General features: G+C 50.8%; 4 protein-coding genes across 4 annotated transcripts; 3 read left to right on the forward strand and 1 right to left on the reverse strand.

Annotated features, from left to right (window-relative positions):
* Nucleotides 1-879: 879 nt before the first annotated feature.
* LOC100907692 (N-acetylated-alpha-linked acidic dipeptidase-like protein) lies at nt 880-8,030 on the forward strand. Its single transcript, XM_018641694.1, has 17 exons — nt 880-930; nt 3,852-4,016; nt 4,137-4,261; nt 4,475-4,616; nt 4,732-4,922; nt 5,033-5,091; nt 5,214-5,348; nt 5,451-5,611; nt 5,706-5,837; nt 5,928-6,052; nt 6,139-6,265; nt 6,395-6,499; nt 6,600-6,717; nt 6,817-6,998; nt 7,079-7,144; nt 7,250-7,601; nt 7,720-8,030. Exons 1-17 carry the CDS (start codon nt 880-882, stop codon nt 7,857-7,859), a joined length of 2,376 nt encoding a protein of 791 aa, XP_018497210.1. The 3' UTR covers nt 7,860-8,030.
* A 2,119-nt stretch (nt 8,031-10,149) lies between these two features.
* Nucleotides 10,150-15,269, reverse strand: LOC100907831 (muscle LIM protein Mlp84B). The gene is made up of 5 exons (XM_003738443.3): nt 14,996-15,269; nt 11,116-11,204; nt 10,941-11,004; nt 10,693-10,832; nt 10,150-10,609 (listed from the first exon to the last, which is right to left on the reverse strand). Exons 2-5 carry the CDS (start codon nt 11,164-11,166, stop codon nt 10,478-10,480), a joined length of 387 nt encoding a protein of 128 aa, XP_003738491.1. The 5' UTR covers nt 11,167-11,204; nt 14,996-15,269; the 3' UTR covers nt 10,150-10,477.
* Aplip1 (JNK-interacting protein Aplip1) lies at nt 14,434-18,271 on the forward strand. The gene is made up of 10 exons (XM_029113036.1): nt 14,434-14,525; nt 15,087-15,334; nt 15,481-15,607; nt 15,769-16,067; nt 16,158-16,230; nt 16,394-16,500; nt 16,624-16,712; nt 16,814-17,011; nt 17,140-17,231; nt 17,307-18,271. The coding sequence occupies exons 1-10, from the start codon at nt 14,434-14,436 to the stop codon at nt 17,488-17,490; spliced, it is 1,509 nt and encodes a 502-aa protein (XP_028968869.1). The 3' UTR covers nt 17,491-18,271.
* Nucleotides 18,272-18,759: 488 nt separating this feature from the next.
* On the forward strand, nt 18,760-23,323 carry LOC100905706 (DNA-binding protein RFX5). Its single transcript, XM_003738428.2, has 7 exons — nt 18,760-18,923; nt 19,817-19,883; nt 21,269-21,484; nt 21,583-21,672; nt 21,833-21,938; nt 22,083-22,351; nt 22,885-23,323. The coding sequence occupies exons 3-7, from the start codon at nt 21,290-21,292 to the stop codon at nt 23,065-23,067; spliced, it is 843 nt and encodes a 280-aa protein (XP_003738476.1). The 5' UTR covers nt 18,760-18,923; nt 19,817-19,883; nt 21,269-21,289; the 3' UTR covers nt 23,068-23,323.
* The last annotated feature ends 614 nt before the right edge of the window (nt 23,324-23,937 follow it).

Below are 23,937 nucleotides of genomic sequence, written 5' to 3' on the forward strand. Positions count from 1 at the left end.
GAGATTCTCTTCCGGCCCTCTGGACAGCCGTTCCAGGGCTTGAAGACATTGAACGGCCTCCGGGAGAAAATCTGCTGAGGTTGCCGCGACCAAGTTTCGCCTGAAAATCGAAGAGAGGCAAACGGGTTGACGTTTACCAACAAGAGCAGCAGTGTTGTAGTGTGTGTTGTCGTCAGTCGTCATCGCCGCCGCGCCGCCATCGCTGCTGTGTGCGGTATTCGCCGAGCTGCTGTCGGAGACACTACCGCCGCACCACCACACAAGCATCAGCTTTCGGTGTCTGTCGTCCGGAACAAGCGGAAAGTCATCGGCACGTCATTTCACGATTGAACGTGCATTTCAGCCGCACGTAGATAAAGACTTTCGGTGACCATCGGAAAGTGCGCGTTGGGACTCTTCTGTCACAGAGACGTTCCACATTTCTGTAAAGGTACGAGGGGTCTTGACGTTGACGTCAAATGTATCAACATGCACCTGCTCTTCTAGCTTGGGTGGTGCTCAGGAGTATCGACACGGTCTGGCTCCTCGGGGGTGGCTACGTGGGATCGTATTTTGAAATATCGTCTCACCGAAGTGGGATTGTTGCCCTGACAGGACTGTCACAGTTCAGTCTGAAATGAATGAGAATTATTGCCGCAGAACTATCATTTCTCAGTCCAAGAGGATCGCGACAAAAGGGCGCGCCTCCGATATCTATCCTCGTGTATTGAAGTTTCCAAGGAGACACTCCCTGATATAGTAATGACAGTCCTTGAGCTTCGGAGAATTCTTGTTTTTTGTCCGAAAGAGTAGAGCCTCATTTTCCCCTCAGATCGAGTCAAGTCCCATGTGGAACTGCTGAGCGCATCCTGAACTTGATTCGGTGATATATCGTGAATAATGTCCGCGCAGTACCGACCGTACCGGGATGAAGAGGATGTGCCGCCGGAGGTGAGTTCGATTGGCTTATGATACATTCTGTACGCAAGACTTGGGTCTCGCGTTGAATTGGAACCACTCGGAAATTCCGAGTTCATCTTTAATATCAAATGTTGCGGAAATCCAATAAATTCGCTTAGACGATATTCATCCATGGACTATCGAGAGCCAAATCGGCTAGAGGTTTCGCCGCGAGAAATTCCTTATTGGTCCAAACGAGGAAGAACTCCATTGGAGGGATAAGGGATCCATGAGCAGTCAGTGAGCCGACTTAAGTCTTCTGTGATTTCTGTTGGCCGCAACTCAGCGGCGCACGCTGGATAGGAGTCTGATTTCCTGCCCGTCGACAGGAAAATCTATTCCGATGAAGCCACCGATTAAGGTCTCCGCGGAGTTGACAACTCGCCAAAAGATGAATGACGCTCTTTGTATCGATTCAAGTTTCCAGTTTGAGGGAATCATGAGTGGGAACTCTGATGAATAAGTGGCGATTCAGAGACTGTGTCCGGACCCTTTTATAACATCTGTTGTTCATTGTTGATGGATGGGTATGCTAGCATCAAAGTGTTTTGCCGCCGCTAGCCATCGTCTTCGTGCTATTTTTCATAGCCGCATGACGAAACGTCGTTCGAGAAATCAGATCCCTCCCAGATTTATTGCTTGAAACCGCATCGCTTTCCGATAATTGACTCCAGGTCGGGTTACCGCGGTCAGTTGGATGTGTCATCCGCTACTGATACCTAAGGCTCAATGGTCTCAGGTCTCGATTGCGATTAGAGGTGGTGCTCTCGAAGATAGTTAGAGGAGACCATCGGAGCTGCGCGAGTCCATTCATTCTTCGCGTGTCTGGCAGAGATCGTGTCTGCTCGGATTTCTCGAGCGGGGTTCGATTTCGAGAGCTCCAAACAATCACCGAGAAATACAGACAGTGTGAAAGAACCCGACAAATATGAATCGATACTCGACAGATGACACTCAGAGCATCCCGGGAACCCCGGAGGACTGAGCAATTATGGGTCGACTGGGCGGGCTATGCTGATCGTGTTCGCGATTAAGGTTCTCGAATCGATCGACGACCGAAGTTCCGAACTGTTGATCGGTCGCTCATTCCCTATCGCCGGCTCGATTACGCTCTCATTCTGGGAAGGAGATTCGACCACGGGATCTTCAGTATTGAAAAGGAGTCGATCTCACTGATGATTACCGGCGTGAAAGGTAGCGCCTTCAGGCTGCTCTATTCATCGACCATCCCAACTGGAGTCCAACAGTGCTCGGTCCTCCAGTGTTCGATGCTCCTGTTCGATCAGCGAGAAGGGATTCCAGATTCCCAAACATTTGGGTGAAAGCTTTCCTCATCGAATCAGGGATATCATCCCTAAGAACTTATCATCCCTTACCTTGACCCAATGCTGAAATCAATCGTAGATGGATATTTCTCTGCCAGGTTTACATGAGGCTTCATAATGACGATGATGAGGCTGATAGGGCATCTCAAACGAAACGGAGACCGGACGCGATTCCCTTCTCTTACTTCACTCGGTAGTCGAACTGTCACAATACTCGGGAAACGGAACGCGTAAGAGGGGGAATGGAAGTTTGCGTACCTGCGCCGATGAGGCTGATCACGAGGATGAAAAAGCATAGGAACCGCATCTCTACGATTTCAGTCGGGCTTCTGACTTCTGATGAGAACGCCGGAAGTAAGACTACGCCTCGACCTCCGGTTGAAACAAAGGCTCAGGAATAAAATTGTTCAGGCACGGGTGGTTCGAAGGGAATAAGCGGGCGCCGCTTCCCAATCTTGAATTCAAGTCAAGATTCTCAGAGCTCTCGTTTTAAAGACTCGTTGCATTTTTCTTGTCGGAATTCTAGTGGATTGATTGATTCAACAGAAGAGCTCAACGCATAAGTTCCTGATCGTGGAAAGCGAGTGACTCGTCAGATTTCGCTCGGAGTTTGCGGGAGGAGATGTTGTTTTCCGGAGAATTTTCTTTCGAGAACTATGATATGTCTCCGTGAGCTATATTCACTCCATCGGAAGAAGTTTGCCGCGGTCATCAGCGAATACTCGGCTCCTCAGCGGGGCACTTCCGGAACAATACCGGCTGTTCACAATGACTTTCTATCTCGATGACATTTGATTTCTACGCTAGACGGGCTCGCTTACATATGTTGGATAGCATTCCATGACGCACGAGTTCCTCGACGTGACTTAGCCCGGGGTGCAGGCTCCACCGTCGGTAGAATACCTCGGATGAAGTTTGTCAGGGAATGGAAGGAGGCCTCATACAGGACAATCCTGTTCAGGGGCCATCCTGAAACCCTCGTAGAAAAAAGACTCGTGCGCGATTCTCAGAACCTACCCCATAGATACCCGGGGAAGTCAACGATCGTCGCGCTGCTACCGCGAATCGTTTGTGATCCGACTCTTCCGCGTGAAGACCCTAGCTTGCCCGGCAAGGGGAACTTCAGAGGTTCAGCTTCCGATTGCACTCCATCACGATCTTGCGTTCCCTTATCAATCGACCAATCGCTCGTCCCTGTAAATGATTTTAGATGAGCTCAATAATCATGATCGGCATATTTCCGCGAGGAGGCTAGAGTTGCGGAGACTAAGAACTTGAACACCGGTGTCAATAACGCAAGGAAATCGAGATCATTCGGAGGGATCCCTTTTTCGTATACGCGATGCCCTCAAAATCGTCCATTTATCGAGCAGAAGGGCCTTTGGAGCCTCAGATATCAGATACTGATGAATGAGGGCGTACAGATGGGAGACCACTCATCACTCATCATCCGAGGCCTGCAGTCCCCTAGATTTACCTATACCTATGCATGGATACCGAGCTACGATTCGATCTTCGCGACAACATTTGCTGGCATCTGCTGTCGCACGAAACATCGATCAATAAAACTTCGACTGATCTACGCAGGAGCGAGCGTGGGTGGACGACGGACCGAGCGGTCGGATCCAGATCTACGAGAAAACGACGCACGATATCCACCATGTCGTCACCCAGCGACACCTATTGCTCGGAGGATGCACCATCGCCTCCGTGGCTGCGATCATCGGACTCTGCATTGGATATTTCGCGCATGTGAGTCCCGATCCATTCCCCCAACTTCCCGATCGATCACAAGTTGAGAAAATAACTTTTGAATCCAGGAATTTTCCTGAACCTGTAGAGCCTGAAGATATCCCTTCCCCTGCATTGCAGACGGAGCACACTGTTTGCGCTCGCGGTCGATCGGTAGCGCTCTTCTCGGTGTATGACGAAGATCCGCTCGTCAAAGACAAGATTCTCGATATGGTCAGCGCTAGCCAATTCGTCCGTCACGTCAAGTGAGTATAACAATCGCTCCTCAAGAAAGCTGAGTAAGTGGGAGGAGCTTACCTTCTCAGGAAGGTCACGCTATCCGGGGACTGTTTTAGTCCCCTTAATCGCTCGGGTTCTCTCTAAAAGAGTATTCGTCCCGGTAATGAGGCTGTGCTTACCGGATCACAACTCGGATCAGCCCGCTCGCCAGTTCCTCACTCGTTTTCATTATATCACAGACTCTTCGGGGAAGACTCATTGCTAGATGACCATATCGTCAAGATCACAAAAAGCGAGTGGAGGAAGGCTTTGGATGAAATCTACACTGACGAGTTCACCGCTCCCGTCACCACTCAGGGCAGCAAGCACAACTCTATAGAGGTACTTGATTATGATCTATCCTCCCCATCGTCACGATTTTTCGTGTCGTGAAGAATTGACGAAGCTAAAACGTTCGGGGGAAGGTATCAGCGTTTATTTCCGATCGTTCCCGCAGATAATCTACCCGAACGGGACTCTGAAGGAAAGAATGGACCTCAGTTTGACCATGAAAGAGTTCGTCTTCGTCGGGAACTCGATAAACAAAACGATAAACGGACATCTCGTATACGCATCGAAGCTTGATTTCAAAGACGCGAAGTATCTCGCTTCGAAAAACTGCACGCAGGGCGCCATCCTACTCGTCAGGTAATGTCGTGAACAGTCCCGGAGGCCCCTAAAGGGCACCTGTGATCGAGAGATCCGGAGGTATTCGATGCAGCTTGATTTCCGCTCATGCAACGTCGTTCTGTTCCAAGGTTTGGAGTCTCTCCCCTGCGTCAACAAGTTATGCAAGCCACCTCCCTCGGGGCTGCAGGTGGGTGATCGCAGCCGATACGGTTGTTCTCAAGGGTATCAATTTGAGATCTATATCCGCCGTCTATGCCTGCTTCCCACTCAACCGTGAGCTCGCCTTAAGAAATCGTATCTTTTCCATAGGAATTTTGCTTTACCAAGACATCTTCGATTATCCAAACTTGGATATGAACGCTTTCCCTCGAACGAGCGTTCCCGAGGGCGATAATTGGTCCGATAATTCGCTGGATGATCTGGATGCTAAAGCCAGCTATAAAAGTGAGTACCTGATCCGGTGATTCTCGATGAATTGATTCTTCTCTCTCCGTTCTCCCTGGATAGATATTGATTGGAGACTTGACGGTGAATACTTCTGAGCAGATCTAGTGGTGCAGACCGTCAACGGACACATGGCGAAGAGTCTCCTCCAGCTTCTCGAGAGTTCCGATTTGGTGGCTCCTTCCAGGATGAGGGGCAACTCCAGCTCGGTTTATCATATTGGTCCTAGCAGTGTCAGTTTGAAAGTAACCACCCTGCAAAAGGTAATTGCTGTGACTCACGACATCTCGGGTCACCGAAGGAAACTCAAGACTTCTGAAGGGTCGACAGCTGAATATGCTTCTATATCTCCCTCAGACTGCCCCAGAGAAATTGACCAATGTGTTCGGCGTACTTCGCGGTCGTGTGGAGCCCGACAGATACATCATCGTGGGCGCTGGCAGAGATTCCTGGAGTCCCTCGAATGTGGGCGGACTCGCATCCCTACAGGTTTGTGGGAGAACGGATTTCGAGGGATGAAGCTTAGACGTGAGACTGAGCTCCTGATTTGTCTGACCACGAGATTTCCGATTCCCCCAGGAGCTCGCGAGAGTCTTCGGTGAGCTCAAGGAACAGAAATGGCGGCCGAGGCGCTCGATCATTTTCTGCAGCTTCGCCGCGGAACACTTGGGATCCCTTGGTCTGAACCATTTTGTGAAGAACCGGTATGTTATCCAAAAGGAGCCTTAGTTCGTATTCCGACCGGTTTCCATTCGGTATGGGGGTTCTGAGCCATCCTCCTCCTCCTCAGATTGAACGTGCTCCGTAATCGCGCCGTGGCGTACATCGACGTCTCCAACCCAGTATTTGGCTTCAAATCAGTGCTGGGGACCGGTTCTCCCATCCTGACGCAAGCTATCTTCAACGCCAGCAATCTGGTAGGTGTGGGTTCGCCAGAGATTATCGTGGACGATCGAGGACAATTTGAGAATGTGAATGATACAATCTCTCCGATGATACAACGGCAGCATCTTTCGTATGATTGGTTACATATCCATCGACTCTAGGTGAATTCTGCAAATTCGGGGAAGAGTAATAAAACCGTCTACAACGAGTGGTTGGACTCCTTCGCCCACGACAGGAGCAACGACGCCATACGAGAGCTCGCGAAGGTGGGTTCTATCGCGACAACCTTCGAAGATTCCGAGCGGCTCTCTGTTTGTAGGAGCTCGAAATTAGCTTTGGATTGATTGTGGAATTTTAATCTTCCAGCTTGCCAAAGAATCCGGTGAAGAAGACACCGTTCCTCTCGAATACGATTTCATGCTTGGAGCTGGCACGACGAAGGATAACAAGACCATAACTTTGTTCCACAATTACCTCCATTCGAGTACGATTCAATGGCGTTTGAATGGTCGTGGGCTGTGTCGGAGCATACTGGATTTCACGATGAGAGAGAGAAACTAATTTTTCTTCGTCATTCATACAGCTCTGATTCCGAGGCGGCCAATGATCCGGGCTATGGATTACACGGACGGATTCTCGACTTTCATATCGCAAGCCGGTGTTCCCATCATACAAGTCTCTTACGTCGACAACGAGTACTTCGACAACCGGAGAATGAACAGCAAACCATTCTGGTTCCGGACACAATTCGACACACTGAACAAGGTGGGTGGCAGATCCTGGCGGGATCCAGTGTCTTGCCCGGATTCATGACCTGGAGCTCAGAAGCTTCGTGCGCCTTCCAGGTTCAGGCAACACCGGACGATGGATACAAACACCAGATAGTCGTCACGAAGGTCGTGGCAGAGCTTGTGAGTATATCAGGGGGAAGCAAACCATCGTCGACGCAAGACTCACTCGCGTCTCCATAGGACTCGTTTGCTTCAACTAATTCGACGCCGTTTCTCATCCGATAGGTCCGCGATCTCGTAGATTCCCTATTCGTTCCCTTCAATTTGTTGGAGTACGCATTGACAATGCAGGATTTCTCGGCATCAGCCATCCGACAATACAACATCTTGTTCCCGGAACCGAAGGTGGACTTTCGGCCCCTCCAAGAAAGCGTGGTCAATTTCACTAAGGCCGCGGTGAAGTTCCACCAGGTACAGAGCAAGCTGGATCTCCGCGATCCAATGGCAATCAGGATGATCAATGATCAGCTGGTGTTCCTCGAAAGAACTTTCGTTTACATGCGGGACAGCAATGCGACAGAACACGCTCTCCTCGAGCCGGCGAAAGCTTTCCCGCAGATGGCGAGCCTATATCCAAGTAAGTCTGCGTAGAACTCTCGCTGAGTTGGCTGAAAAGAAGGAAACGACCCTGACCCTACGGAGCGAGACTTCCTGTCTCCCCCTCGAATTTTCTCAAAATTCCTCTCCGTCCCCAGGTGTGCTCGATCTGATCATGACTTCCCTCGGGAATCAAGACATAATGGACCAAGATCTCCTGATGAAATCGATAGTCGACGACTTGAGTCGAGTGATTAGAGACGCAACCGATCTGATACGGGAGGTATACGTATTCTAAGAGATACTTTGTGTCTCGAAAGCCCATCGAAACCTCAAGCACCCACCGAATCCAGGAATCAGCAGGAATATGGTGCGCTAGCTTTCTCGTTTCCTATCTCCTTCAGGGACCGAGATTTGTAGCTTGAAGCAAAGACCCGGTGGAACCTCTTCCCTACGGGACCGTGCTTCGAATTTCGCCCAAGGGAGAACCACTCGGTCAATTTCTAGTGAAAAGCTCGGTCGAACTGAATTCTGATGAAGAACTTCCTCTTGTGAGGAGTTTCGCTGTACACCTGATAGATTGGACAAGTTTCATTTGACGCTCGGAGTGGTCTGTACCCGTCCGTAGTCTACAGACATGGTGCATCAGTCTCTTACATTAAGTTCGCACGCGCGTTCCTCCTCCTTTTTTCCGCGGGCGAGGAGCATCTCGAGGCAAGGCTCATTCAGGTCGTCCGAGAGGATGCTTCCGAGTCGACGAGCGCATTTCGACAAGTCAATCATCTCCCTTCCATCTGTCGAGAACAGGGAATGATTCGGACTTGAGTGAAAGATTCCAAAGTCTCAATTCAATCAGTCGCAAGCACCAGGTTTGAGAGCCAGAAACGTCTGACCCTCCGCGTTGATTCGATTTTCATCTCTTTTTCCAAACTGGTGATTGCGATTATCAGATCTGATACTATGTTGTTGTGTAGAACCTCAGAGCGTCTCCGTGTACTTATCTTTTGAAACTTCTACCTAAATATTTAACGTACGGTCCTTGCCGGAAGTCAGACTGTCAATGTTCCGCGTTATGACCTCTTTTTGATTGTTCGCGGAATGTAGTAGAGAACTTGCACCGGAATGGCAACGACGTGGGGTGATCCGGTACCAGCGGATCCACCCCTTGCTGGAAGGGAGGTGCGACCCCGGTCAATGCTGTACAGAGTTGATTATATCTAGTACTTATAAGGCGCCAGGCCGGGTGAGGCCAAGCTCCTGCCGATATTTATGCAAGAAGAGCGAACATATCATGGCCACGCCTGCAGGTGAGCTGGTGAAGCGCACATCAAATCAGCACTCGACGAATCCTCATGCTTCCGGACACTGTAGAAATCAACCTCAGAAAGCTCTCCGTCGTATATCTGTCGCGAGGGTCAAGATTAGCGAAGAGTCGGAGTCCCATCTCTTCCTCCGCTAAAACGGGGCTGTGTTCTCTGGAGGAGACGCCGTTTATTGCACCTTGCTAACAGGGAATTCCGTAGAGTTTCACCCACCCCCCGGCTCTTATCGCACCACTTGTACTAATGAAGAGTCTGTGGAGAGTGATAATTCAAATATCAGACTATATAGTGGAAGGGAAAATATTCAGGCTGTCTAGTGGTTGGTTTAATATTTATGCAAGAAGCCCCCATGGTTTTGAGCCGTCATAACACTACTTATGATGCCGTCATTCCAGTCTTTCGATTTCTGAGCCGTGACGAGGGGTAGAAGACCCTATTCTTTGGAGATCAATCGACCCAAGAGAGCGATCACCCTCGTCGGACGGCGGCTACAGTTTCTCCAAGTCATTTACAAAAACCGTAGGGATGGACATGGGGCCTCTATAGCGGACCCCTGACGCTCGACAACTTTCAATGCTTCAATCAAGAGATCGATATCATTCCTCTTTCACGCGGAGAAGGAATCAGCATCGCTCATCGGATACATTATTCGCATCATATTGTCATTTCCTAGCCGAAACATGACCTCCGTCTCATTGAGACATGCGTGGATTTTTGATGATTTGAAGGGGATTCGAGTTCTCGCTTACCAACCTCAAGATCTCTCTATCGATCCAGATTATCCAGACACAAGTCTTTGTTGAGAATGCGTCATTCTATGATTCCCCACATAAGGGTTCAGCTCATGGCCCGCACACTTTCGGGTACATTGGGGGACAGCTAGGCAACTGGAGCTCGAATTTTATTGTTGCATTTCCGGTGAATTGTTCGAAGAGAAGCGCCATCACAAGTCTAAGCTACGGGGCTCTCAGTGTTTCGGAGAAGAGTCCGAATAGAAGCGAATAATATTGAATTTTGCAGAAAAGAAACGAACTTTTTAGACACTTACGAGCAACACCTCAGTGGTGCCAAGGAAGTCTTCGTACACGAGGAACGGACGGTGATAGACCTATATTGTAACCCATGCAAGATTATCCAGATTGATTGTTTGCAATAAACTGAATCTCACAAAATTGTTTCCTACGCATCAGGGAGGAACTCCACAGATTTTTATCCCAGGAATGTCCCTCAGGGCTCCGAGGGAAGACTCATGCTTGAAACTGTGATACATAATTTACATAATTTATTCACGGGAGCTCTACATACCCGGAGGAGCGCCTGAAATGACGACACCAAAGCGATCTCACGGCTCCCGCCGTTACGACAGCGGGTCGAGTCGTAGTCCGTTATGTGATTTCTTTACAGAAGACAGCTGTGGCGAGGGTCTCCAGAATTTACTGGATTGAGAGTGAGCCCTTGCTCGTCGACCTCTTGCTGCTTCGGGGATCTCTCAGTTTCATATCCTCCCGGCTGTGCCTTAAAATACCTAGACTTTTCAGGTGATCTTGGGCTTTTCCTTCACCACCGCTCACTAACCCAAGTTGCAATTCACTCGTCATTGTGGTTTGGGTGATGCTCCACCAGGACTTTTGTTGAACAGAACCAGGTTCACGAATTTGGAGTTCATCCCGTAGTACGGGTCCATGGGTTTGTTCCCGGCGGATTCTTGATTGCCGAAGTTTTCGCCCTATCGAGGATTCAGTTATTTGGATGTTAATCCGCAAAAACTCAGGGCTATGGCAAATACAGTAACATCTAGCGGTGACGAACCTTGTCCATGTTCAATGTGCCGGCACCGCAGCCGAAGCCAACTCCCTTCGGTCCGAATTTTCGGGAATAGCAGATCTTGCACCATAGGTCGCCGTTGTGCTCAGTCGAGTTGGTCGAATCTAGCCGTTTCTTGCAGAGGCCTGTTCAAGCATCCGATAATTCAGAGACCGAAGGACTTTCCGAAAAAGAAGCAGGAAAAGCCTTGCTCTCGCGCGGGCTCGCTTAATGTTTCTCAATCTGCTACGTACCGCAAGTGAAACAAATTTTGTGCCACTTCGCTCCAGCGGCGAGCATTTCCTCCGCAGCGAATACCTGAGACGGAACGAGGGGCCTCGTACAAGTAGGTAGGTTGAATGGAATAATCCCCGTCATCAGTACTGCGAGTCTCTCCAGGAAAATTGTCACGGGGAGACAAGAGCTTACCTGATGTCCACATTTGGGGCAGCGGGCTGCTTCTGTTGCTTGGAAGGGCATCCTTCAGGATGTGGTCTTGACAATGGAGTAGGAGGTTACTGTAAGGTGTTCAGAAAGATGGTGATGAACAGGGAAACCTATATAGCACCGAAAAAAGAGTCGGAAGAATATCCTCGAAGTTTGCATCGATAGAGCGCGGGAGGTCTTCACTCGTCACTGTATCCGAGGCATCACTGACGAATCAGTCGTCGATTCACGTCAACAACTCACGTATCACGCTCTTCTGTACAGTGTAATCTATCAACGTGAACGACAAGCCGCCCCACCTAGGGAGAAACAACTACAGACCTTCCGATCCAAGCCCAGGGCAATGTGGTCTCGCTTCCGAGCGGTGGTCAGCTTTTGAGTGCCTTTTGAGCGAGGAGAGAGTGCCTTCTGATCGGCCCATAGGGCTTCCTCGGGTTCCGGGTTTAGGCAACGGGTCGGCTCTGCGTTGAGCAGCACTCCAATTAGAGCCTAATTCAGCCTAGAGCTCGAGAGCTTCGCGGGCCTACTCGCTACCACATGAATCACCTGATGATTCCGATTGATGCGACGCGCGTCCCGAAGACGTCCGGCCCGCTCCCCGAACAGAAGAACCAATGCGGCATGACTGGAATCGATCGGTGTCGATATCGGTCGTCCTGCATAGATGCGGAGTGGCGGCAAGCCTAATTTTCGGACTACAGCACGATTGAGGCTTCTAGCAGGAGAGTGTGCTTTGTCTATGGCTTCGGTCTACGGGTGCTCCCCATGCATGCCGCCCGGGGGAACGAAGTTCCCTGAATAGTACTGCATGATTTCTCAGAATCGCGGCCAGGAACGTTCCTGGAGGCGATCGCAGGGAATTTTAGCTGCACCTTCCGCGGAGCTCCTCTAATCTGTCAGATCGCTCCCGAGCAGCGCTCTCACTAACGTTTATTTTCGATAGACACTCTGACGAGTCTCTCGCCGACTCTCAACGCTTCAGCTCTAGAAGCCCCGGAAGCGAATGCCGTTCATTCCGTAACATAGTTCGGTTATAGCCGGCATGAGTCACGGTTTGCGTACTCGAAACATTGCTTTGTTACACAGCGAATGTGCCCGGGCTCTGTTCACGAGTCATCTAATGGGGAAGCGTGGCCTCGAAAGAGATGACCATTGTCGAGAAAAAAGACGATTCGATTTGTGGGCGTCGAAAAGAATGCGGCTTTTCGCCTCAACTTGCAAAACCGTATCCTACATTTTCCACGGGCCGAGAGTCACGCGGGAAGCCTGCTTTCACGAACCTCGCGCCTTCTCCAGACTATTTACCCAGGCAATCAGTCTCTCTGAGGTTGCTTCCGAGGAAGAGAGGAAGTTAATAGATCAAGCAAAACTCATACCCTTTCGTGAAGCGCGAACTCGACGGGAGACCTGAAACATTCGACTTCTAGCTACATGTGCTCCAGGATCGCGACATCGTCACTGAGAGCGCTACGAGCCGAGTAAATACTTGATGAATCCGAGTAAATTACTCCGAGTCCGAGAGACACTCTAGAAAGAAGGCGTCATTGACAAGACTCTGTTTCTGCGAAGGTGTCAGAAACATCTCCCTGTGGGTATGTCAGGTAGCCAATTCTCTTCCCGCCACCTTCTCCGCGTGGAGTATTCGCCCGTTGCCGGAAGCTCGGCTGTTTTGCGATTCCTCCGCCAGCAATAATTCGCTCTTAATGAGATTGATGAGGTATTCCGGAACTCGATTCGCACATTCACTTCAGTGAAGGCAGAGTGGGTGCGACCAAAAACCTGTATGGGCTCAGCTGAATGATTCGACGGTGGAACCGAGAGCGGACCGGTGATGTACTCTCCCATCCTGAATCCTCTCAAGAGACCTCCCCTTCGGGAGAATGCTCCTGAATATCGGATATATCTGAAAAGAACTCGTCCTTGCCGCTGCGAGGAAACAGGGTGAGGGGTCCACAAGACGAATGTCTGAGATAGTTAGCGAAGACCCGACTGCATCTTGAAAGTAGACCTTGAATACGGTCGCCCTCTCATTAAATGGAGGCGTCTCTTCGTGGTGTCGTCGGTGATGGTGGTGGAATATTCTCTGAAGTCATTTAGAACTCTATTCGAAATAGAGTCTTTAAAAAAGAGCTTTCTGTCCTAGATCGCTTAGCCAGCTGTCATACCGCCCTGTGAGCTTCCCTTGAAGGCTTTCTCGTAGAGTACGAATGGCGCGCATAAAAACATATCGCGGCAAGTGTTAAATTTAGACAAACCGCTTTCGGACATTCCCATATCTCCACGGGTTCGTAGACGACTGTGAGGACAGAAATTATGTCCCCGTCTGAGCCTGGATGCATCACCGTGAGAAGGTGTCGACAAACGGCAGGCATAAATTCCCCAGTGCGATCCACAGGAAGGAGTGAGTACCTACTTTGAGGAGTACCAGGAGTATCTGCGGATCCAATGCATCGATTCTCGGTCAGTTGACTGCGCGGGACATTAGGGTCAAATCAGGCCTCCAGAAGGGAATGAGCGATTCCACGGAGCCTTCGGTAAATGTTTCTCTGCGTGCGGATTATGAGCGTTCCTCATGCACCCCAAGCGTCAAATCGGATGCTAGCACTACGTATTCGGGCCTCTCGTTTCTCCGTACTGAATCTGTGGGTGAGGGGTCTGATGTCGTGAGGTGTCTGCTGAGAAATTCGCCGTCGAAGAACAAGCTCATCCGCTGTCGGCTGCGCGCGTGTAATCGTCTCCAGATAATCGCCTCGGCTGGATATGTCGACCGAAGTCGGGCTCCACTCGACTGATCCGATGGTGCCGCGGACTCAGTAAAGACCTCCTGGTGGCGAGAACGGAGCCTCCCAATCCACGAACCTCCCCCTCGAACCAGAGTCCAGGGGCTGGCTGTAAGACTTAGTTGGACGCACAGCCTCGAGCTCCGAGGTCGCCTAAATGTTTTTATGAACTATTTACTGAGCTCCCTCTCGCATCAGAACTCCCTGTTCTGCGAGAGAGCAGTGCGCGGATTCGGAGTTTAGCCCTGTCATCAGGGGGAGGACCTTGTGTGAGTGCTCTACTGAATTTTCGGGTACGAAATGTCCCTCCACCCTCCCTCCCTGAAACCAAGACGGAGTGAAACCCAGTTACAATCTCCAGAATAGGCCGCGCTGTCAAAGCTCGGATCTCAACAGACAGATCGGAACCGAGGGCATAATTCTCGGAAACTGCGACGAACGAAGGAAGAGCTGAGGATTCCTGTCAAGGGATTCTTATTTTTCGTATCTGAATTCCACGAGACGTCCACTCCCCATCACAATGGAGCGCGCACAACTCATCGAGCTCTATCTACGCAACAGGGAAACCGCACCGGTTTCCAAACAGGCATCATCCAATATCCAGTGCTATCGGTGAGAATCGTCTCTGTCGGGTTTGAGGTTCGAGGCCATACGCCCGCATGGATCAATTTGTTCCTGCACCGATTCAATCGCACGGATTCCCTGCCCCCTCGATTCCCCTGACTGAGCTGGTATCTCTTACTCCCATTCAGCACGATCGAGCGCGGAAAAAGAACACTCGGTTACTCTATACTAGATTTCTTCCGTCTTTCGGAATTTCCCTTGATTTAATGGGCGTTTTTTTCCTCCCTTCTCTTCCATCCATAGCTCCCATTCCATTTCGACGGCAGGATTCCATCCTTGGTTCATTTAGCTCAGGTCTCCGTATGAACAGATCCAAAGCTCAGAGCTCAGCGAGGTATGTCAGGAGCATATTTGATGCGGTTTGCTCTCTTTTCCATCCGTTCAATCCACTGAATGCTCCGCAGCGCCCCACGATCAATTAGGCAGACCTTCCTCGTGCTGGCTATCTTCTTACTCACGGTCGGAATGAGATCACCGGGATGCGGTGGATTCCGCAGCGCCAGAGCTGTCCGACACGTACGTCGCGTTGAGTCCGAGATTCCATTGCAGGCTCGTCCAAGTCGAAACTCCAGTTTCTCCCGGTCAGGACGACCCAGAGCCGGAGCCGATACTCGATCAGGACGATGAAGTCGAAGTCAAGAACTTGCGTAACACGTATTATCCTTTTTTAACGGAACCGTGCGATTTTTTGGAGCACCATCCCGCTGAGCAGGATAACCGCACCCTGCCTGATTTGAAAGTCAGCGCTAAGGGTCGACGAAGGAGGAAACTCCCGGAGATACCAAAAGACAAGAAACGTACGTATGTGGCTTTACTCGCTGCTTCTATATGGGGAGTCGTGCAATATTGTCTACGGCGTCTAGCCGAGAGCACAATATGGCCGCGTCGGCGGCAACAGTCTGGCGCCGTCCCATACGAAATGACCCTTTCCTTGGATGTTCAGCTCTCGAAGGACTCAGTCTGGCGGAGGAATTCCGTGCAATCGATGCCAACACGCTGGTGACTCCCTTCTCTGAGCAGCTCTACCTGGAAATCGACACATCGGGAAACCAGCCACGTTCGACGTTCAAGTGAGCCGACAAGATTATTTCGATTAAAATCCGAGCACGGTATCGGCGGAAGCTTATGTTCCTCGAGCGACCTGTAGGGGATCGGGACTCACTCAATCGAAGCCCCGCGAGAGACGATGGGCAGGATTCATCCTTTTCTCAAATGCGATTTTGAACCGCAGGTACTACAAAGATCAAGCGAACGAAGACGAGCGGCTTCGAAACATCAAATCTCCGACGGACATGGACGAGAGCAGAGAGAAAGATGGTGCCGCGGAAGATCCGCCACAAATCGTGAAAGACTTGGAGGCCAGACATCAGCTTGAACTTCAAGCAAACGAGCTTCAGGAGCTCAGCAATAGGGATCGTGACAGCGGTCAGGGTGAGAGTTCGCCATCGAGAAGTTCAACGATTTCATCATCCAGCAGTGCTCTTTGCGGTTCGCTGGCGAGGCTCAGAGTTTGCGACGCTACTCATAGAGGTAAAGCAACGGCCCATCGTGGTCAAAGGGGATGACTCTACGTCTATTTATCTTTCCTAGAGGTCACGTATAACACGTCATGCGTTCCAGGCATCCATCGGTTCGTGCCTCGACATCCTGATGAAATTGCCGTGGACCTTGGGGATCCTGTCTATGTGATAAGGTAAATGATTTACTGTTTCCGAGGCCCAGCCCTCGTGGCGTTCAACGCTTTCAGCGTCCACTGAACACTTTTTTGGAGAGGCGTTGATTTTTCGAACCCCTCACAACGACGCGGAGCAAGTGGTGAATCGGAGCTAAAAGGATGATCTATTCAATCTCCGCAGGGAGTGCTCAATCGAAGATAGTTGGTGCGAAGGCTTGAATCTCACCACAGGTCGACGAGGCCTTTTTCCAAATGCATACGTGACTGATGTCGACTACAATGAATTCGGTTCAGGTATCGAAATTGATTAGCTCGCTCCGAGCGCCGTGCATTACTGCTCCCGCCGGGAGTCTTCCGAAAGATTCACGAAGCTCGAACAAACTCATACAAGTCGCTATTCTTTCTCGACAGATCAATGCCTACGGCGGGAGAGATTCCTGTTGCATTTCCTCGGTAGCGTAGAAGTTTCACAGCACAAAGGCAATAGCGTTCTCTGTCAGGTAGGTTCTCGGAGCGAGCACGGAACTTTCTCCCGAGCTCTAGAATTCGAGCTGCTATCGATGGAAATCCAAAGAAACGAGAGCACCCTGGCTGATTCCAGGCGATCCGTAAGATTATTCGGGAAGCGAATAGGGCTGTGTCGAGATCCACAGGGGAACCGAGGCCTGTGCCTAGCCTCGAGCCTGAAAGTCCCACATCCTCTGAATGGTGGTCGAGCTGTCTCGAAGACGTTCCAGGCCACTCTTGCGTACTCGAAGTTTCAGAACAAGGCCTCCGAATCGTCGACCGGCGATCCAAGGTGAGCAGCTGAAGGTGTCGAAGACAGCCCCGCATATCCCAGATACACCTAGGTAAATCTTTTTCAGGCCATTCATGAGACTTTTCCACAAAAACGGACTTCCATACGTGTAACTCGTTTCCCTCCAGGTCGGAGACGATGCTGCCGCCGACAGGAAACAAGATTACTTCTTTAACCTCAAGAATGTGACTTTCTGCGGATATCATCCGACAGATCATCGGTCAGTAGAGACGAGAATATCGAGCTCTGTCTGTGGAATTTTTTAGGAGAGGGTAATTCCACGGAGTCTTTGCAGGTATTTTGGTTTCATCTCAAAGCATCCTCTGCTGAAACGATTCGCTTGCCACATATTCTTCGCTGAAGACGGTGCCCGAGATGTTGCGGCTTCTATTGGTTCAGCCTTCGAACGTTTCTACCACAAATTCATGGAAGTCACATTTCCCACCGAGGACATCTACATCGACGACGCGGCAGTTTGAGGACCCTGGGATTTGTGATGCCGAGAGTCTTGGTGCCGATTCGGGGGCTCTCTCGAACACGAAGCTCCTCGCGCAGCTCTTCTTCTGGAATGTACCGAGGAATAATCCACGCGAAAACTCAATCTTAGGACCGCAGCCAGAGTTCCGGATCCTTCCGGCGAGCGTTTCCGATGCTTCAATCGACGACTTACAGCTCGCAGTCAATTCGCAAATTTTCTGATGGCTTTCCCCCTGCTCCGCCTGCGATGAAGCTCCTCGGCGAATCGCATCGGTATTTCTCGGCTCGCTGATGAAGGAAAGGTCTCTAGGAAGATTCTCAGATCATTGGGTGAATTATTTCGTTATGGGACAGTGGAGGGTCGACGGCCATTCATGATCGTGAGCTCCTGGGAGCGATTGTATCGCGCGAAGGATTTATCATCGAGCAAAGTATTTTCGTGCCATTATTTCTTATCCAGTCGGTTGCTCCTAGTCAATTCCTCTATCTATACTGAATCGAGACATCCCGAGTTTGCCTTATGGAGAGCTGCCGATGAGACATTGAAATCAAAGGGATTTCTCGGGCAGGAGGAGACTAGAGCCGCGGCGGTTCACGACGACACCGTGATGATTTTCAATCACACTGAACTCCGATGCCGAGATTTCGGTGCCGTGAGTCGGGCCCTCGTTGAAAAATGAGACGAGCAGGTATAGGGGATATCGATCAAATTGAACACGACCCAGGATATCCGGATTTTGGATCGAGTTAAGAATTTCTCGCAGCTTCGGAGTATCGCCGCGTCAACTGTTCACGTTTCGGATTGAGTTCTCAATATATATAATAAATGAATCTTTTCAATCATGGAAGTTTTCCTTCACCGCTGGACTAGAGCTCGTGATCCGAGTCATGATGCTTCCACGGTCGCATACCGAAAAAAATACACTCCGCCGAGAACGTCCTCGAGCTATGGAAGGGCTCAGGGTCGGCACGGAACATAGCGCTCTTAATCCTTTCGGCCTTTGCGTGGTTCCTGCTGCCGTCAGGAACACACCGGCATGAAGGCGTTACAGCCGAAGTCGACTCTGAAAGTTTTGGTAAGCCCGCGCGTAATCTGCTTCCCTCTGTGCAGGAGCAGCAGCAGCAGCAGCGAGAGATCGTGGTAAGGGTCAACCCGCTCTTCGGTGGCCAAGGTCACCCGTCTGACAGACCGACGAGCGGCCGGCTGTCTCGTGTTGGATTTTACCAAGTTTTCCCTCCTCCTTGGCTGCTGCTGGCTGGCTGGCAGTCAGTTGTTGAGCTGCCGTCGTTTTAACATCATTGAAGCAGTCAAGTTCAGGGACGTCATCTCTGCAGGAGAGTCCGTCGGGAGCCAGTCTGCCGTCGTCTGCGAGAATCAGTTCTCATCGGGGAGAAGTCAGTCGCGCAGGCACCGTCGGCGACTGCAGAAAGCGCAGTGAGTACCGGCTCCAGTCGGAGAGTAATTTGTGGAATTTAGTGAATCCCCGGCTCGAGTATTCGAGACGCTCATCGCCCGAGGCCGTCAGGGGTAGAAACGTCGGAGTCGAGTCCGGGAAACCGGCCTGACATCGATCCGGCGAATGTTCGGCGACGACAGCGCTAGTGCAAGCAGAAACGTTTATGCAACGCAACGACGGAGCTCACAATACCGTGGAGTCCATACTAGCAGCAAAGAGAGACGCTCTGCTGGAAGAAAGGGAAACTCGGCGAGAAGCGTCCGCTGGACGGAACCTAATTCCAGACGGACGAGGGACCGAAAGCCATATCGTGATCACTTCCACCAGCGATACCCGCTCGATAGATCTGCATTGGGGACAGCGCCAGCTATGGAGTTTCGTTGTCAATAGTCCCTGAGCATCAAGAGTAAGGTCTCCCCGTCTAGGGAAAAAGCTCTTATCGGAAATGATCGGTGGGTAGGTCGTTCGATTGGTCGGCTGGTCGTCCGCTCCCTCGTTCGTTCGTTTTTTTCTGAACGAATATCTTAAAGCAACAATTGGCGAAGCTGTCGGTCGGTCGGAGGTGTCGCATCGAGAAGAACTGCTCGCGGATTAGAGGCTCGTGTCTGGCATCGGTGAGGAGATCCCCAGTCAAGATTCAAGCCTGCTGATACGACAGCTCAGAAGAGCTCGGAGCCTCCAAAGAGAATCCGTGTCGAGAAATCGCTTCACGGAAGCTCGAACGACTCTCCCACGGTACCTCGCCGCCGCCGCGCCGTCGTAATCACCATCATCAGATCAATATTTGGCGGAGAGCTTTCGTAGTCCACAGAAATTAAACCTTCAGCTCCAGAATTCCCCATCTGACCGTGCCCTCTGATCTCATTTTCAGACTTCCGAGCTCGGACTTCGATCCTAACCGACGATCTCACAGGGTTCTCTCTAAGTGCTGCTAGCAGGTAGGCCTTTGGAACGATCGGAAGTCGTCTCTTTATGCACGAGAAACACTCCCGGTGGAGTGGAAGATGAAGACGGCGTCGATGACGGGATTCTTTAGAGCTGTAATCATACTACCTGCAGAGCTTTCCATGGAAGCCACTTGATGCTGGCTACCAGCTCCCGATGTTCCTCATCTCCGATGAGAGCGCCGGTGGCTGCGTCTGCAACGACGGCAACAGCCGCCGTCGAGAGGAGGAGACGATACTCGAATAGAATGCATAGAGTGACATTAGAATACCGGCAACAGCATTGCCGACGACACGATGAGTCGCCAAATGTGTATCTCGGTCCGGGATCGATGCTGGTGCACCACCTCCTGATCTCCCGAGGACGGCCCGCCGCTTCCTGCGGGAGCTTACACCTTGGTTCCTGGCCTCCACCTCCTCCTCCTACCCTTCGGGGTATCGGACATGGGAATCAGGAACAGGAAGTCCATCCGGAAGTCTCTTCGCAGGCTTGCATCGATTTCTGAGTCCTTGGCCCCCGAGGCCTGCGATACGGATGGAGGAAGTCGGAGCCCCTCTCGGAATCTCGCTCCTTCCATGGAGCTCGTCACGGTATATGCTGTGTGGACCATTCTTCCATCGATGCCGGATCGACCCGTGATCCTCCCTTCTCGTGAAAAGTTTCCGTGGGATCACGATCGTCGTCTACATCGGCGTTAGCTTGTATATCGGCGGTGAACTCAGGGAGGTTCAGAGCACTCTTCAGGCGTTGGACCTCGATGAGAACAAACACTGGGAAACGGGACTGTGTGGACGGGTTCGGAGAGCAGACGCCTTTCCAGACATAGGTACACACTGGAATTGATTCCAGGCTCAATACTGTCTCGGCTATTTTTGGAACAGATCCTCCGTTGCCAGAGTGCGCGGTCGTGTCGATAAAGTTGCTGATAGCGTGGTATCAATGCGACAAAGCAAGCCATAAGCATAACGTCACTTCGGACGTTTGATATCTAGGATCTAACCTTGCTCGAACCGTCGAGCCAGGCACAAATCCGCTCTCGCCCTCTGCCGGAGTAGCTTGGGTCTTCGGGAGACAAATCACATCTTGAGCTTCGTCGGAGACTCCGATTGGAGTTTGGACCTTGTTGGCCTTGGAAGAATCCTTGCAAACCAATTCTGCACTGCTTTACGCTCACCCGGGACTACAATGGGCAGCAGTGTCGGCCACTCCGGAACGTTACCCGCCGTTGCTCCTCGGCCTGACCATCTGTGGAATTTGGCTGGGACATGAGCAGCATCGAAAGATCCCTTGCTCAGCCATGAGCTTGTACGACCTCGTGGACTTTTCTTGAGTGCATATTCTTGGAGAAGTGTCTCGCATTCCGAATTCGACATTTCAGAGCTCAGCCAGGTTCTAGGAAATGGATGCCTGTCAAATAGACCACAAACTCATTCCGGAAGCTTCTCGAGAGCGAATCGAACGAATTTTATTCGACGTCGGCCAACTCACGGACATCGAGAAACTCTATCTTTATCTAAGACTGCCATCCGGGGCGAAGCCCTGTCCGCCTTCCAATAGCTTCTATCCTCTTCTAGGGAAAAAATCACACTCTCAGGTAAGCTGATGTAGGGCGTGACGGTGTTAGCTCGATCAAAAGACCTCAACCGAGGCTCACTGGTGTCAACTGACCGGAATATATCTCGTGCTTTCCAGGTCGGACACACTTACGCTTGGATCCGGGGCCATCTCGAAGAGGATCGCGATGTGTCATTGCCAAAACAAGAAGTTTATAACGAGTACAAGGTCGGTTCTCATCAGTCTATTCTCTGATCCCGTTCGCCTCTGCTCGGAACTTAGAGCCGAACGAGGAAAATAATTATGATCTCTGACACGCCCCGAGTGAGAATTCCTGAGCTGCCCGGAATACCAACGCCTCGACTAAGCATGAGTCGCTTCCTCACAGGCGTACTTCGAGGCGCACGCACTAGAAGCTCTGTGCACCGCAGACTTCGGAAAAGTGATGAAACACGTCTTTCCCGCCGTTAGGGCTCGCAGACTCGGAGAACGAGGTGAGTTCAAGGCTGTTCTGTGCAACTGCGGTCTCCGGTTTGACGCCGAGGAGGAATATTCCTCTCATGTATCGAGAATGAATCGATCCCATTGCCCGAATCAGACTCAGCTCCCGATACGATCTCTCGGCGCTCTCTCCACAGGTAAAAGTCGATACTGCTATTCTGGCCTATCGAAAAAAATCAAGTCAGAGCCCCCGTCGTTGGGGGATATGGAGCAGGGTGGTTGTGATCCGAATCCGCCCTCGAAGAAAATCTCCCATCTCAGAATACTGCTCGATGAATTCAGCCCACAATCCCCGGCACCCGCAGATGCTATCCTCGATTCCGGGGTTTCGTCAGTGGCTACGTCACCTCGCGAGCGACCTGCGAGCGGTCCAGGCGTTTTTGGCTATTATTCCACCAGGGACAAGGTCAGTTGGGATGTCTCCGGCGGTTTTATGATACATTCGAGGAAGATTCATGCTTCCCGAAGAGGCGTGGAAGAACAAGGGACGTGCGACCGGTGGAAACCGGCGTCACGGTGGGCCGAATGGCGACGCCAGGCGGGGGACGGGATTCTTGTTTGAATTTCGCATCAAAAGGTTTTCTAAGAGCTAGAATCGTCAACGGGGATGTCGGAGGACAATTGCTGTCTTTTCTAAGAAATTGACAAGAGAGCTGAGTGACTGCCTCTCGGAGCTGAGTGACTGCCTCTTCGAGGTCTTCGTCCTCCAAGTTTAGAGCGCTCGCGTTCGACAACGCGAGCACCCCTACTGTTCCTTCACTTCCTGAGAATGCTCTGAATCGAAAAAAAAAGGCTCCGTTGAGCGCCTTTCTGAATTTCCGACCTGACTTTTCTCTCGCCTGAAATCGCCATTTTGCCCACCAGGGCGTCAGGTGAAAGGATGTTTTCTGATCATCATATCATCAGAGAATTCTGTCTCATTCTAAGAATCTTTCTCAGGCTCTCGTCGATTGCCAGGACTTTGGATCTCGTAATCGAAGTCAGAGTGCTCCTATCGAACAACTCGGCGGTAATGTGATCGCGCCCGCCGCGGCTTTGCCTGACGACTTCCTCGCTGGCGGCGGGATCGAGTTCGATGATGTTTTCGGCAACATGGATTTATTGACGAGCCCGCCGGAGTGAAATTTCGCCCTTCTGTAGAGAAGAGATCTGACGGCAGCCGAAGCCTGAGATCATATCCTACATGTTTCGTTTTCGAAGCTCCATTTCCGACGTCCACGGAATGAATGACAGGCGAATCTTCAGATTTCGGGAGAGCGAAGATTTTGCTGTGAGCCCAGAGCTTGGAAATCGGAGCGACTTTTCTCAACTATACATACAGGGGCGGGAACTTCCCACAAACTCAACGCTGACTGTGTTCTAAAGGCGGAGCCTGCGATTGCCTGAAACTAGTATTAGTTAGTTCTGAAGAAATTTAACGAAACGACTTTTCCAAATGACACACACGTTATATTGTTAAGGACACTGACAACAGATACTACCTACAAAAATTATTACTACCGCTACTATAATATTATATCGATATAAAATAATTATACTGTTACTTAGGACAACTGTTGATGATGTTTCAATGGATGTTACGGTCGATTTAGATTTCTGAGATGCGCCCTAAAGATATCGGAACTTCGTTGATTACCATAATAGCTCTTATGATGAAGTTGGGCATTAAAAGGATCGTTGGAGAAGTGTTGTCCTTGCGATGGTTCGACAAGACGACGCTCGAGCTGACAGATCCAGAACCATGATTCAGAGACGGTTTGGTCAGAATGTGATTTCTTCTGCGATCGAGATGTCGGGACTCCGAGCTCAAATCATTTTCGTGATCGACAGTCACTAGACCGCCGAAGGAGTCGACGCTCGAGCCCTCGGAAACGTTGCTCCCGGAAAAGCGTGTGCCGACGTTGAGAACACGGGACGTTGACCTCATCGACATAGCTCGTTCGAGTCTCGATCTGTGATCACAGCGTCAATTAATTTGTTTAAGCTATTCCA

This window comes from Galendromus occidentalis, unplaced genomic scaffold (genome assembly GCF_000255335.2).
Source record: "Galendromus occidentalis unplaced genomic scaffold, Mocc_1.1 scf7180000075986, whole genome shotgun sequence".
NCBI classification, from domain to species: Eukaryota; Metazoa; Arthropoda; class Arachnida; order Mesostigmata; family Phytoseiidae; genus Galendromus; species Galendromus occidentalis.